The sequence below is a fragment of the Furipterus horrens genome, unplaced genomic scaffold (genome assembly GCF_987537825.1).
Source record: "Furipterus horrens unplaced genomic scaffold, mFurHor1.1.pri manual_scaffold_21, whole genome shotgun sequence".
Taxonomy (NCBI): domain Eukaryota; kingdom Metazoa; phylum Chordata; class Mammalia; order Chiroptera; family Furipteridae; genus Furipterus; species Furipterus horrens.
Genome location: NW_028327191.1, coordinates 419,173 through 432,820, shown reverse-complemented (window position 1 = coordinate 432,820; position 13,648 = coordinate 419,173). Strand labels below are relative to the sequence as shown.

The 13,648-nt window shown below is 59.0% G+C and overlaps 1 protein-coding gene across 2 annotated transcripts in view; it reads right to left on the bottom strand.

The window, feature by feature from the left end:
* The window catches only part of AHNAK2 (AHNAK nucleoprotein 2), a 29,431-nt gene extending 16,277 nt beyond the window's left edge, over positions 1 to 13,154 (bottom strand). Inside the window, exons 1-7 of one of the 2 annotated variants that reach the window (XM_090265623.1) lie at positions 13,136 to 13,154; positions 2,970 to 3,028; positions 2,758 to 2,856; positions 2,221 to 2,322; positions 1,311 to 1,452; positions 903 to 1,090; positions 471 to 800 (exon numbers count right to left, since the gene is read on the bottom strand). In XM_090265623.1, coding sequence (XP_090121749.1) covers positions 471 to 800; positions 903 to 1,090; positions 1,311 to 1,452; positions 2,221 to 2,235 — 675 coding nt within the window. In that variant the 5' untranslated portion in view covers positions 2,236 to 2,322; positions 2,758 to 2,856; positions 2,970 to 3,028; positions 13,136 to 13,154. Of the gene's footprint in view, positions 1 to 470; positions 801 to 902; positions 1,091 to 1,310; positions 1,453 to 2,220; positions 2,323 to 2,757; positions 2,857 to 2,969; positions 3,029 to 13,135 lie in introns of those variants that run through there. The other variant, XM_090265622.1, reaches the window with a different exon arrangement.
* Positions 13,155 to 13,648: the final 494 nt, after the last annotated feature.

Genomic DNA, 13,648 nt, shown 5'->3' with positions numbered 1-13,648 from the left:
AGCACTTTTTCTTTGGAAAATGTGGCCCTGGGTGTCTTTAAGTTGTATGTGTGGATGTGGATCTCTGGCTGGTGGCTCTCTGGGCAGCTTTCACCTGCAGGGCCTTGCAGAGAAACCTGGCCATCCCTGCACCAGCCCCTGCACGCCCTCTCTGTGGCCTGCTTCACTCCATCCCGGGGCTGGTCCCATTTGGGGGGCCCTGGTGGAAGTGTTCCCCTGGACCTTCCCCATCTTTGTCTGGATTCGGTGTCTGGCTGCCATGACTGCCCCACACCCCAGGGTTCCCCTGTCGGGCCAGCCAGCTCTGAGGAGAGTGGCATGTGCAGAGCCAGTGTCCCTCCTGTGTGTCTGCTGTCCTGCCCTCTGTCCCTCCAAGTGCCTCAGCCCAGGGCCCTGCCCCCTCCTGGCCTCTGGCCCGGACAGCCTCGCCGGGGCCCCCCCCCAGTGGCCAGGCCCCTCCTCGGGCCCACCTTGAACCGCAGGCGCAGGAACCCCGCCCTGCGCTGGCCGCCGGGCCCTGGTCTCTGCTCCTGCTCCTCTGCGGGGAACCGGGCCTCTGTGTCCGAGCTCAGGGGGGACGTGTCCTGTGCCTTCCCTTTTTCATAGGCCTCCGAGGAGCTGTGTGACCTCCGCGGCCCACGCTTGCTCTTCATGGCTTGGAATTTGGGCCAGGAGAGCCTCTCCGTCTGGGACCGCCTGCCTCTGCCCTCCCTGGGCTTGGAGATGAGCCTCTCCTGGTCTCCATCGCTTCCCAGTGTCTTCACGGGTGTGTCTGCGCCGCCGTCGGCAGCCTCTGCGGCCTGAAACACGGAGAGGGAGCCTGTGGGAGTCGGCACGAGAAGTCCAAGGCCCTGCACTCAGGGCACACGCCGGCCGGGGCCCAGGGGCCACGGCGGCCGCACCTGCCTCCCCGTGCGCTTCGGGGCATGCCGGGCCGGGCTCTCAGCCCACATGTCGCCAGCCCCGCCAGCCGGAAGTTTCCGCTTGATCTTGAACTGGACCTTGTACGGCTCTGAGTACTGAAGGATTTTGAGAGCGTCTTCATAGTTGATGTTGTCGAAGAAGACGGTGGCACTGAGCAGCTGGTCCCCTAGACAAAGACAGAGCAGCCGTGGCCTCAGCGCCTCTGGCTGCTCTTACATGGAGGGGGTTCTGCAGGGATGCATCGCGAGGAGAAGCCCAGTCCTTCCCTCCGTGGAGCCCTGGGGGACGCTCCCACCCCCGTCCCAGGTGAGAGCACCCACATGTGGCCTGCCCTGCCCTCCTGATGGGGGGGTGAAGGGACACCGGGCACAGGGTGGCCATGGCACCTTCTCTCAGGCTGAAGAGCCTGGCAGCTGAGGAGCCCTGCAGCACTTGCTTGACAAAGATGCCCTGGTCCCCGCCACCTGTGACGCTGTAGCCACTGGCACCAGCCTCCGCCTCGGTCTTCAGTGTTACCTCTGTCACCTCCTGCATGGACGGGGCAGAGCATGCCAGGGCCGTGGTGAGCACACGCCTGTTCCACCGTGGGCATCAGTGCTGGGGGCCACCTCCCCTGAGGACGGAGACCTCAGATCCTGCCTGTCATCCGGCCACAGGGGGAGAGGGGAGGGTCCCCGCCCCATGGGCCCTGCTGGACGCCAGCTGCAGCCGCCTCGGGTGGGCGTGGCCGTTTCTCATCTCCGCCCCCACTTGCCGGGACGCAGGGGCGAGGCTTCTGCTCACCATAGTGGGAGCCGCGCCCCCATCACCCCTCGCTCACCCTCCACCTGCTCTGAGCTCTGGTCTCAGGGCTCAGCTGGTGCTCAGACCACGCGGGGCCATAAGTCCTGGGGGAAATACAGCAAACAGCGCGGCCAGCCTGACCTGGGGCGTGGCGGGGGCCTGGGGCAGCAGGGCTTGAGACCTGCCAGGGCTGCCGAGGCCAGAACAGGCTGCAGCAGGTGGGGGGGGGGGGTCCCAGCCGCGGGAGCCAGAGACTTGGGCGCCGTCCGTCAGGGAACAGAGAGTCCTGTTCCCTGAGGCCCTCTGGCCGGGCGTCGGCCCTTCGTCGCGGGGGCACTGGGCTGTGGAGAGGCCCGCACCGGCCTCCTGGATCCCTGACCCCTCGGCCTGGGGAGCGGACGAGCACAGCCTTCCGCGGGGCCCAGGGCACGCGCCAGCCCTCGCCCTCGGCTTCTGGCTCCAGCCGCGCCCCCGTGGGGACCTGCCCCGCCCCCCAGCGCCCGCCACGCCCACCTCCGCACGACTCATCCTGGAGGGCGTCCGTGAGTCCCCCGACTCCCGCTTCCACCAGGACCTCCGCCTCCCCGAGGAGGATCGCCCGCTCGGTGTGTCTTCCTACGGTCAGACATCAGGGTCACCCGCCTGCCCCAGCCCAGGGGACGGGGGTGACGTTAGGAGGCCAGGGAACCCCTCCTGAAAGGCCCAGAGCCCCCAGCGCGGGGCCATGTGCAGAGAGCTGAGCTCAGCTGCGCGGACGCTGTCTGTGTCCCCTCTGCAGAGATGGCACGCGGCGCACAGCTCCTGGGCCCTGCCACACACAGGTCACGGGGCCACTCCCCGCACGCACACACGCGTGCACGCTGAAGGGAAGGGGCGGGGAGGAGAGGGCGGCCCGTCGGGCATAGCTGGGGCCAGAGGGCAACAGACCAGGGCAGTGGCTGCAGAGACACAGACGAGGGCCGCCCATACAGGGCGGTGCAGGAGAGGCGGCCACTTGGGACCCCGCACCCGGGCCGCCCTCTGCCCGTGGCCTCTGTCCAACAGGGTTACCGGGAGTCCGAAGCCGGCGCCTTCAGTCACGCATTCATAGACAGGCGAGGACCCCTGTGGCCGTGGCCGAATGGTCTCGTCCTCGGGCCCCTCTGTCACCTGGCAGGAGGAGAGACTCAGGTTACCCTCAGCCACACGGGTCCGCCCAGGCCCAGGGGTGGGGTGGGGGGGCAGGTCTGAGGAGGGCGCGCGTCCCCCCGGGCCTCACGTACAGAGGGGTCCTCCTCGGTTTCCGCATCCAGCTCCCCAGGCTGCAGCTGCCGGCCAGACACTGCAGAGAGAGGGGCTGGGTCAGGGGCTGGAGCGCGGCAGGCACACCTCGGAGGTGCTGTCGCCCTGTCCTGGCCACCGAGTCTGAGATCACATGTGCGGTGACCCACAGCCCCTGGGCTGGGTCAGGCGAGAGGGCAGGGGGCTCCAACAGTGACAGATTCTGCCGATTTAGTCCAAGAAAGTCACCAAACAAACACACGGGCAAAGCAATAATCACAACCCTGAGGAGACCCCAAAGCCAGAGCAGCTACAATGTTGTTACCCATCATGCCCAGCACTTGACCAAAACCCATGACACGTAAATAAACAGGAGAGGGGGACCCGCAGCCAGGAGTGTCCACAGAGGCTGCGTTTAGCACAGACTTCAAAGCAATGATTATAAATGTGTTCAAAAAGCTGGAGGAAACCATGTTTAAAGCATTACTGGAAAATAGGGGCATCAGTGAAGGAAGATGGTCATACAGAAATAGAAATTACATATATAAAAAAAAACAAGTGACAGTCCTGGAGTTGAAATTTTACTGTGGGGACTTCACAGCAGAACTGGGACAGGTGCTAGAAGAAAGAAAACTTGTGGGTTAATAAACATCACCAGTTTGACAAGCGAGGAGGAAAGACTGGGACACCTTTAAGCACGCCAGCACTGAGTGGGACTTTAGTCCCAGAAGGAAGGGAGAGCACAGGAGCATCTCTGAAGAAATAATGGCTGAAAAAAGCCTATAGATGCAAGAAACTCAACAAACCCCAAGAGGAGAAACATAGAGACATCCACACCAGACATGACCGTGCCAAACAACGGCAAGATGGAGACGGGGCTGGAAGCCACAGGAAGAAAATGACCGAGCCGTGACATTTAAGGGCACAGTGATCATTAGCAGCCGACACCCTGGCCGCTGGAAGGAACGGAAAGGATACAGTCAAATTGTCGGAAGAAAAACACTGTGACTCAAGAATTCTACAGCCAGCAAACCAGCCTTCACACGTCAGGGCCGGCCGAGCAAAGGCGGCGGCACGTGGAGAGGCTCTGGGGGCCGTGGCAGCGGCAGAGCGGCCTCATGAGCAAAGGCCAGGCACCACCACCAACTCAGAGCCACAGGCCAAGATGGAGGGTGGAGAAAACGGCAAATGTGAGGCTCTCTAGAAATATATTTTTCCTCTTTCCGTCTCCTCACTTCTTTAAGAGACACGAGAGTTCATAAAGCAGGGGTGGCACACTTTTCTCCTAAGAGGCCAGACAGCAAATCTTTCAGGCTTTGCAGGTAGGGGCCGCAGTCACAACCCAAGGGCGGCAGCAGAGGAGCGAGCGTGGCCGCGCTCCAATGACACCGTACCGACAAAACACACGCAGGCCACCGTCCGCCACCTCCTCTAGTGAAGAAGGAACTGCTGTGCCGCGCCGCTGGGATGAGAACACGCGGGGATGTAATATATGTAACAATCCAGCAAAAACACACATTGGAACTGAGTAGGCCCTGCCTGGGCGGGGCCTGGGGCCACAGCTGGGCTGCAGGGGATGGGGGGCGACGCCCAGACCACAGTGTGCGGTCACAACACACGTCTGAATCGCCCGTTCACAATGGGTGGGGTTTGCAGTGCGTCAGTTATACTCCCGCAGCGCCGAGGGGAAACGGGGAGCTGACTGCGGAGAACAGAGATGATGGCATGGGGTTCAGCGTGTGTGGACGTGATGCGCGTGGCCACCTCAGGGAGCGGGACGGGGCTGGAGGAGCAGGGACTGCTGCCGCCGCCCTCGCCACATAGGCCACGCAACGCGATGCTGAAGGGCTACCGTGGGAGTAGAAATACATCACCTGAGCCCTAGCAACTGCCAGGAAAAGAGGGCAGTAGTGGAAATAAAGCGGGATACTAAAAAGACGTTACATACAGACATACACAGTGTACACATGTGACGTGTGCTGCTGCGTGGTGGTATGTGTAAAAATACTTAATCCTAAAGCAGGTATGGAAAGAGGGAAAGGAGCAGAGAACGGATGGGGTAAAGTAGAAAGCAATCAGCAGGATTCAGTAGGATTTAAACCAACCAAAGTGACAGTGACATTAAAACCAGAAGGGGGTTTAAAATTTGGGAGAGAACGTAGAGATGGTCAGAGGAGACAAAGAAGCAAGACTTAGCCATGTGCTCTCTACCCAAATGCACACTGAGGATATAGACAGACAGTTTAATACTGAAACCAGAGAAAAAATGTGTCGTGTGATAAGTAACCATAATTCATAATGATAAATAGGGAATAATTCATCAAAAAACATCATAGACTTATTCTGCCACCGCAGGAACTCCCCAGTTATAAATACACGGGGGCCGAGGAGAGATTAAAGAGAGAGGTGGCCACTCCGGAGTGCGTGGTGCCAGATGTGGTTAGCAGGGCCTGGGGGAGCCCAGAGGTTCTGCGGACGGGGGCAGGGGGGGCACCGCCAATTGCCCGGGCCCAGGGGGCCGGCCAGCGGTCACGTCCTCTCGACGGCCTCCTCCAGCGTACACCTGGGTCTGCGGACACCTGCTCCCAGAGTCCAGACTCACCGCAGGCAAAACCAGGGGACAGATGAGAGGGCCCTCAGCCCCAGCGGGACACTTGCTGCCCCGCTCAGTGACTGCAGTCTTACACCAGGCCAGGTGAGCGTGCTTGGCCTGCCATCGGCCAGCGAGGTGCTCACGGACTCTGCTGCCCAACGTGGCAGGACGACATTGCTTTAAGCACACCGGGGACCATCACCACGACAGACGACAGGCTCGTGAAAACGTCTCAATATACGCACAATAGTTTACATCGAACGCGGAGTTCACTCTTACTTCCAGTGGGAGGGACGCATGTGGTATAAACAGAAAGATGAGGACAGAAATTCCAGAACAGGCCCCCACAGCATGTGCTCACTGGGCTTTGACAAAGCAGCCAGGTAATTTAAAAATAGATATATTACATTTTTTCTACAGTGGTGCTGGATAGATTGGATATTTCTTTGTGTGTTGGGGGTGGTGGAAACCCAGGCGCCTACCTCACATCACATAAAAACTAACTTAAAATGAATCACAGAGCGCTAGGTGAAACCTTAAACTATAAAACGAGAGGAAAACATGGGGGAAATTCTTTGCTACTTGGGGGAGACAAAGCTTACTTAGGCTGCATACAAAAGGTGTGAATCCTAAAAGAAAATGTGATCAATTATATTCATCATAACTAAATACCTCTGGTTTGCAAAGGCATTCTTAAAAAAAATTTTTTTTTAAATTATTGATTGATTTTCGAGAAAGAGGGACGGAGGGAGGAGAGAGAGAGAGAGGAACATGGGTTTGCTGTTCCTCTTACCAATGCATCATTGGTTGATTCTTGTATGTGCCCTGATCAGGGGTTGAACCACAACCTTGGCGTTTTGGGACAACACTCCAACCAGCCGAGCTGCCCACCAGGCGGAAAGGCGTTCCCAAGGAAATGAAAGGTAACCCGTGTACCTGACAAAGGACTGGCACCCAGAGCTACGACTCAACAGAAGCTGACAAAACACTCCATTAAAAATGGGCAAAAACTCCTGCACTCAGGTTTCTTAGAGAGCAGTCCTTTTTTTTCCCTCTCCTGATGCAGAATCATTTATCCCAGGGCTGGACAAGGCCCCGTATCATTGGACTGCCCCAGGTTGGAACTGGACAGACCCCTGTTTGAATTCCAGCTCAAGGTACTTCCCTGAGAGGCAGCAGAGTGTGGTATCTCACAGCACAGCGGCTGGAGCGGACGACCTGCGCCTGAAGCTTGACCTGCTATGCAGGAGCCTTGGGTAAGCACTTAACGTCACAGCTAAGATGGGAGATAAAAATATGTGGTGATGAAGAAAAGCATTAAGACGTGTTTAATGCTTTGAAGAGGCCCTGGCACTCTGGATGCATTAAGTAAGTGTATCATTTCTTCCCTAAACTTTCCAAGGTTGAGTTTCCACATCTGCAAAATGGGCACAGTAACAGCATCTTACATATTGAGGGCTCAGCCAGGGCCTGGCAAGTCAGAAGGGTTTAATAAATAATAGAAGTTACTACTTTATTATTATTGAAGGAGCACTAGGACACCCGTTTTCCAGATGAGGAACCTGAGGCTCAGGTCACCCGCCTTCTAAAGCACAGCACTCTTCTGAGATGACATCAGTAGCACTTGCTTCCCTGTGCACAGCACTCGACAGTTTATAAGGCACTTTTACATCTGCCACTTTAAAATCTCATAAGGGTAGGACATCATATTCATCCTCATTTTGCAGGTGGGGGATCTGAGGCTCAAAGAACCCAAGGACGGTCACTCCTCCTTAGCTGGTCTCTGTGGGGGTTTCTCAATCCCAGGAAGAAAGGAAAAGGAATGTGGCTGATTCCAAGAAAAAAAATAAAAATAAAAATGGGCAAAAGATTTGAACAAACATGTCCTAAAAGATGGACCCATAAGCACAAGAAAAGATGGTCAGCATCTTTAGTCAAAAGAAAAATGCAAATTAAAACCAAGGGAACAGACAGAGTTCTAGCCAAGATGGAGGCGTAGACAGACACGTTGCGTCTCCCTCCACAACTAAGAAGGAACACAACTACCTCAAAACTAGAGACAACCAGAAGTTCCAGAAAATCAAACTGCAGGGAAGTCCAACAAACAAAGATATAAAGAAGAAATACTCACCCAGACAGGTAGGAGGGGCGGAGCCGGGGCAGAGAGGACACGGTGTGGTGATGGCGGCAACAGCGTCGGCAGCAATGGCAGCAGTGGCAGGCCAGCAGAAAGCTCAGTCACACATTTTAAAAGTCCGAAGGGACACCTGGGCAGTACCCCCAGCTCCTCACAGCCCACTGTCCCAGCACCAGGGGAAATCAAGCCTCATTGCTTCTGACTGTGCAAACCAGTGGGGGTTGGAGTGGAGGCAGAAACTGCCGGTCTCTCAGCAGAGTCCGCTTGTTTAAAGGGCCCCACGGTCCTAGAACGTCTGCAGACCCACCTACTCTGGGAACAACACCCAGGGCAACAGCTGGAGAGGTACCAGTCTCATACAGAAGTGGGAGAGGTACCTGGAAAAGGGGCGAGTGCTGAGCAATCGGCATTGTTCCCTCTCAGACCCCTCCCACACACACTGCGCCACAACGTGGTGAAATGAGTCGCCCTGTCCTGATGAATCCCTAAGGCTCCGCCCCTTACAACATAACAGGTGTGACAGCTCTACCTAAGATACAGAGGCAAACAAGCACAGGAGCCTGTCAGAATGAGGGGAAAGAGAAGTATGGCCCAAAAGTGGGAACAGATCAAGGCAAGGAGATAGCCAAACTAACAGATGCAGAATTCAAAACACTGGTGATAAAGACGCTCACAGGCTTGACAGACATGCTTGAACACAGTAAATACATAAGAGAAGAAGTGAAGGCTATGCTAAGTGAAATGAAGGAAAATCCACACAAAACCAATGGTGAAGGGAAGGAAACCAGGGTTCAAATCAATGATTTGGAACATCAGGAAGAAAAGAACAGTCAACCAGTGCAGAATGAGGAAGCAAAAATTGAAAAAAATGAGGAAAACTTCCCAAATTTTGTGAAGGAGATGGACATACAGGTCCGAGAAGCATGGAGGGTCCCGGGCAAGCTGGACCCAGAGGGGACCACACCAGGACACACCACGACTGAGATGCCAAAAGTGAAAGATAAAGACAGAGACCTGGGGGCAGTAGGAGAGAGGCAGAGAGTTGCCTACAGGGGGGTGCCTACAGGACTATCGGCTGATTTCTCAGAGGACACTTTGCAGGCAGGAAGGAACTGGCAAGAAGTATTCAATGTGATGAAAGCAAGGACCTACAGCCAAGATTACTCTACCCAGCAAGGCTATCATTTGGAATGGAAGGGCAGATGAAGTGCTTCCCAGACAAGGTAAAGCTAAGAGTTCATCATCACCAAGCCATTATTATATGAAATGTCAAAGGGACTTATTTAAGAAAGAGAAGGTCAAAACTATGAACACTAAAATGACAACAAACTCACAACTATCAACAATTGAATCTAAAAAATAAAAATAAAAAAATCCAACTAAGCAAACCAGAACAGAGCAGAATCATAGGCATGGGGATCATTTGGAGGGTTATCAGCTGGGAGGTGGGAGGGGGAAAAATGGGGAAAAGGTGCAGGGACTAAGAAGCATAATTGGTTGGTACAAAGTAGACAGGGGGGAGTTAAGAATAATACAGGAAAGGGTGAAGCCAAAGAACTTATATGCACGACACATGGATATGACTAAGGGGGGAGGGATTGCTGGGGGTAGGGGGTACTGGGTGGAGGGAAGCAAAGGGAAAAGAAATGGGACAACTGTAACAGCATAATCAATAAAATATACTTTAAAAAAAAGTGAGGAGGCTCTTTGCCAAGGACACCTGGGGGTGAAGTCACGCAGAGAGACGCGAGACCGTTACCAACCAGGACCCCCTGCGAGACTGCGCGAAGAATCTCTGCCACCCAAAGGGAAAGACGGACAGCCCAATAGGAAAATGGGCAAGAAAGTGTCAGAAGAGCAATGCACAAGGAAGACCCCAGGGGTCAGCTGACAAAAGGAGGCGCTCAGCTTCCTCAGTCCCTTACAGCCAGGAGGGCCCACCCAGCTCCGCACGCGCAGGCTGGCTGAATGGGGGCCGGCACTCTGGGGGCTGGTAGCGTCCCCTGTTGTGGAGCCCACCTGCGGCCCTGCAGCTCCACGCCGGTTTAGCCAAGAGACGGGCACAAAAATGTCCACCTGGCACTATTTCAGGGCCCAGGAACCAGAGAGGCTCAAATGTCCGACCACAGTGGTATGAGAACAATGCTGAGCGCTTGTCCTGCGGGACCGCTCGGGCCAAGGCAGGCGGGCAAACCGCGTCCACCCGCAGTGGGCAGGAGGGAGGGGCTGGCGGGGAGGTCTGCTGCTGGCCTCGCCAGTGTCCACTGTGGGAAAATGCTACACACGTAGATTTTTACCCTTTTTCAAGAAAAAAAATTTCAATGCTACATAAAATTGAAATGAGGACATTATAAACGTTATGCCAATAAATCTGAAAATGTAGACCGATTGGACCTACTCGTAGGTGAGCACCCCGTCAGCCCAGTTCTGTGCGACCCAGCAGCTGGCCACTGCTCTGCAGCCAGTTTGCTCCGTGACCCTGAGCAAACCTGTCCCCCTCTGAGTCTTGGTTTCCCCGTGGCTGTCCAGGGGCCGCCCTGCCCACCCAGAACAACCAGAGGGGGCTGTGCGAGGGCGTGGGTGGCATGGGGAAGGGAAGGTGGCAGCAGACCCCACCCTCTCTGGCCTCGGGTTCCCTTCCAGCTCTGCTATATACCCTAACCCCATTCCCAGATGGGGAAACTGAGGCTGGGAGGGGAAGCCGTGTGCCCAGGGTGGAGCCCGGCCAGGCTGGGCCCGGGCAGAGGAGGGTCCTGGCCAGCCCGGGGCAGAGGCAGCCCGACAGAGCAGTGGACGGTCTGGAGGCTCCTGGCTGTTTGGAAACCCAGCTTCCCCCACCCCTCAGCCTCCGCAGGCGACTCTGAGTCAGAGAACAAAACAAGGGCCAGCGGCCGCCCTCCTGGGCAGGCAGGAAGGCAGGCCTGTCCCTGAGGGGGCGATGTCAGCACAGACCGGGGGAGGCTCCGGACCGGGGGCAGAAGAGGCGGGCCAGCAAGCAAGGTTTTGGGCTGTGTGCTGAGGACACTGTTTCCAGGGGGCAATGGGGGGGGGGGTCAGGGCCCCCGAGACAGGCAGGGAGCCTCGTCCCTGAGAAGCTGTACCCCAAGTCCACTCCAGGAGTCTAGTGGGCAACAAGGGCGGGTGAGAAAGGTGTTGACCGCTGAGAGGGGGGGCACACCCTGGCTGGGGACGTGGGGGGCGCTCAGCCTGCCTGTGCACGGCTGCCCCGCTCTCACAGCACCCTTGGCTGGCAGCGGGGACGAGGAGCCAGCCGGGGAGGCCATGGTGGCGGCAAGTTGCCAGGCTGGAGCTCTAAGCTCCCGCTCCCCTGAAGGAGAGACCCCTCCTGGCCCAGGGGCACACAAACAGGAAGGAGGAAATCCTGTTTGCCAGGGAGAGGCTGCCGTGCCAGCTCCAACCTATAGCCCCTGGGGAGGGACAGGAAGCGCCCCCGGACCTCCAGAGCATCATGCTGCCAGCCCCCTGTCCTGGGGCCACTGCTCAGTGCCCAGTGCAGGGTACGCATCCTGTCAACCTGCCTGGCCTGGCCCAGCCCTGCAGCCCAGGGCCCCACAGGTAGGCTCTGGAGACAATTACGAGCAATAATTAGGTCCCCAAAGCCCCGCTTTACAGGGGAGGACGTGGAGATGACATATGCCAACCCAGGCCCCAAGTCCCTTCCCCTGCACCTCGTGGCTCAGGGCTCATGACCACCCAGCCCAGCTCCAACCCTCTGGGGCCTCAAACACCAGCACCCCAGGGAGGGGCACCTGGGGACGTTGGGGGGAGGCACCCCTTCAACCCGAAAACTGCACTCCCAGGAACTGGAACCTTCTGGGGCAAGGGGACAGAGTCAAGGCATGTGGGAGCCAGGTGAAGGGGACACGGGGTGCTATGCTGGAAGCACTTGCCCATCGGGGTCCCAACTGAGCTGGAGAACCTCCCAGCAGTGCCAGCCACATGGGGTGGGGCCATTTTGCTTAAACAAAACACAAGTTGCATCCAAACAGCCACCCCTGGGGCCCAGCACCCACCTCCCGGTGGGTCCAGGGGTGGTGGGCGCGTGGAGTGCATTTGCATGTTACCAGGGCCACAGTGGGCTGGGGGACCCCGAGACCGGCCAGAGGAGAGCCGCTGAGGGGGCCCCACTGGTGGCCTGAGAGGTTGTGGGGCCTGCACGGACAAGTGGGTCTGGGCCGGGAGCCGTGAGAGCGGGCCTCCGAGGCAGGCCCACCCTGGGGACACAGCTCCCAGTCTTGCAGCCCAGGTGTCGGGCCTCACCCCGTCCTGGAACTTCACGGGGACAGGGCTGGGCTGGGCGGGCTCGTCATGAGACTGGCAGACTCAGAAGCAACAGCAGCCAGCGGCCGGCGGGGGCCTGCCCACCCCTCCTGCTGTTTCCCATGTCTCTCCAGGTAACGGGCGGGGCTGGCGGGCGCCAGGAGGGCCAGGAAGCAGCCTGGTCCCCTCGGTCCCAGGCGAGGGTTCCGCACGTGCCCGCAGAGCACCCCCACAGCACCCTCTCTGAGGCACTGCCCCCCCAAAGCCCCTGCGGCCGCCCAGCGGTCAGCATGGGTCAGAGCCCCTCCAAGCCTGGCCCAGCCGCACGGGCAGCCCCGCCGCTGCTGCTCCGTCCCAGGCCCAGCCCCCCCCCCCCCCCCCCCCCCCCCCCCCCGCCTCTGCACGTCCCGCTCGCTGTTTCCTCCGCCGGCGCACAGACCCGCCTGCCGCCCTGCCGTCGCTCCTGCCCACTGCCGGCTCCCTGGGCCCTGGAACCCTCTGCTCACCCAGCACTCAGAGCGCAGCACGCAGTAGGTGCGTCACAAATGCTGGAACAGCGAGCTGATGGGCAGAGGCAGGACAGGGGCAGAGCAGACCCCCTGGGATGAGGCGAGCCTGCCTGGCCTGAGGGGCAGCCGGTGGGCCCCGTCTCCTCCCGCAGCACCTGAGGAAACTGAGGCACAGGGCAGGCCAGCCTGCCAGCCCCAAGGGGCCCAGCAGCTGAAAGGAGTGGCCCCATGCCCCTGTCCAACCAGATGGGACCCGAGGGGGTGGCTGACCACTGCAGGCCCCGCAGCCCACCTGGCCCCGGCAGGTGAGCAGGCCCACACTCGCCTGAACAGCCCCCTGCATCCCCAGGGTCCCCAGTGACCCACCAAGGACAGTGACGGTCGTCAGAGGGCCACCCCTCCAGGTCACATGGTCCAACCTTGGGGGTACCCATCGCAGGCTGCTGGCCTGACAGGGGTCCCTCCAGGCTCAGTGGGGGCTGGGCCGGGTCAGGGCGGAGGGGCAGGAAGAGGCCCAGCTCGGCTCTGCCTCCCGGCCCCAAGGACCCCACCCAGCCCCCGCCCCGCAGCGCTGCGGGGCCCGGGGCTGAGCCCGGGATAGGCCGGGGTGGGGTGCAGGGGACACAGGAGACAACAGCAGCCGCTTACCCAGGCTGAGTCCTTCCAGACGGCCCCGAAGTGAGGGTGCCGGGCTCCTGTCTCCCCCGCGCCCTTGAGCCCCTCCCTCCGCGGCCCCGCCCTCAGGCCTCCTTCCCGCTGGCCCCGGCCCCACCGGAGGGAGTGGGCTGCCCCCTCGCAGGCCACGGAGCCAGGCCCCTCCCCCTCGGCTTCTGAGAGCTGGGGCCTGCCCCTCCCCCAGGCCGCCCCCCCAGCCTGAGCAGCTGACTGGGGGAAGGAAACACTGCCCAGCATGGGGATGTCTGAGTCACCGCCGCCCACTGGGCCCAGCCCAGTCCGGTCCTGTCCAGGGCGGTTCGGTCCAGTCTGGTCCAGTCTGGTCCAGACTCAGGGGTCAGACGGGACCCTCCAGGCAGGCGGCACAGAGGCTCTGTGCCTCAGTTTTCCTGCAGGTGCCTTTCCTGGAGGGACCTCCCAGGGGCACAGATCCGGGCTCCGTCTGGGACTTCGGGGCAAGAGGGCCCCTCCCGCTCTGCTGAGACC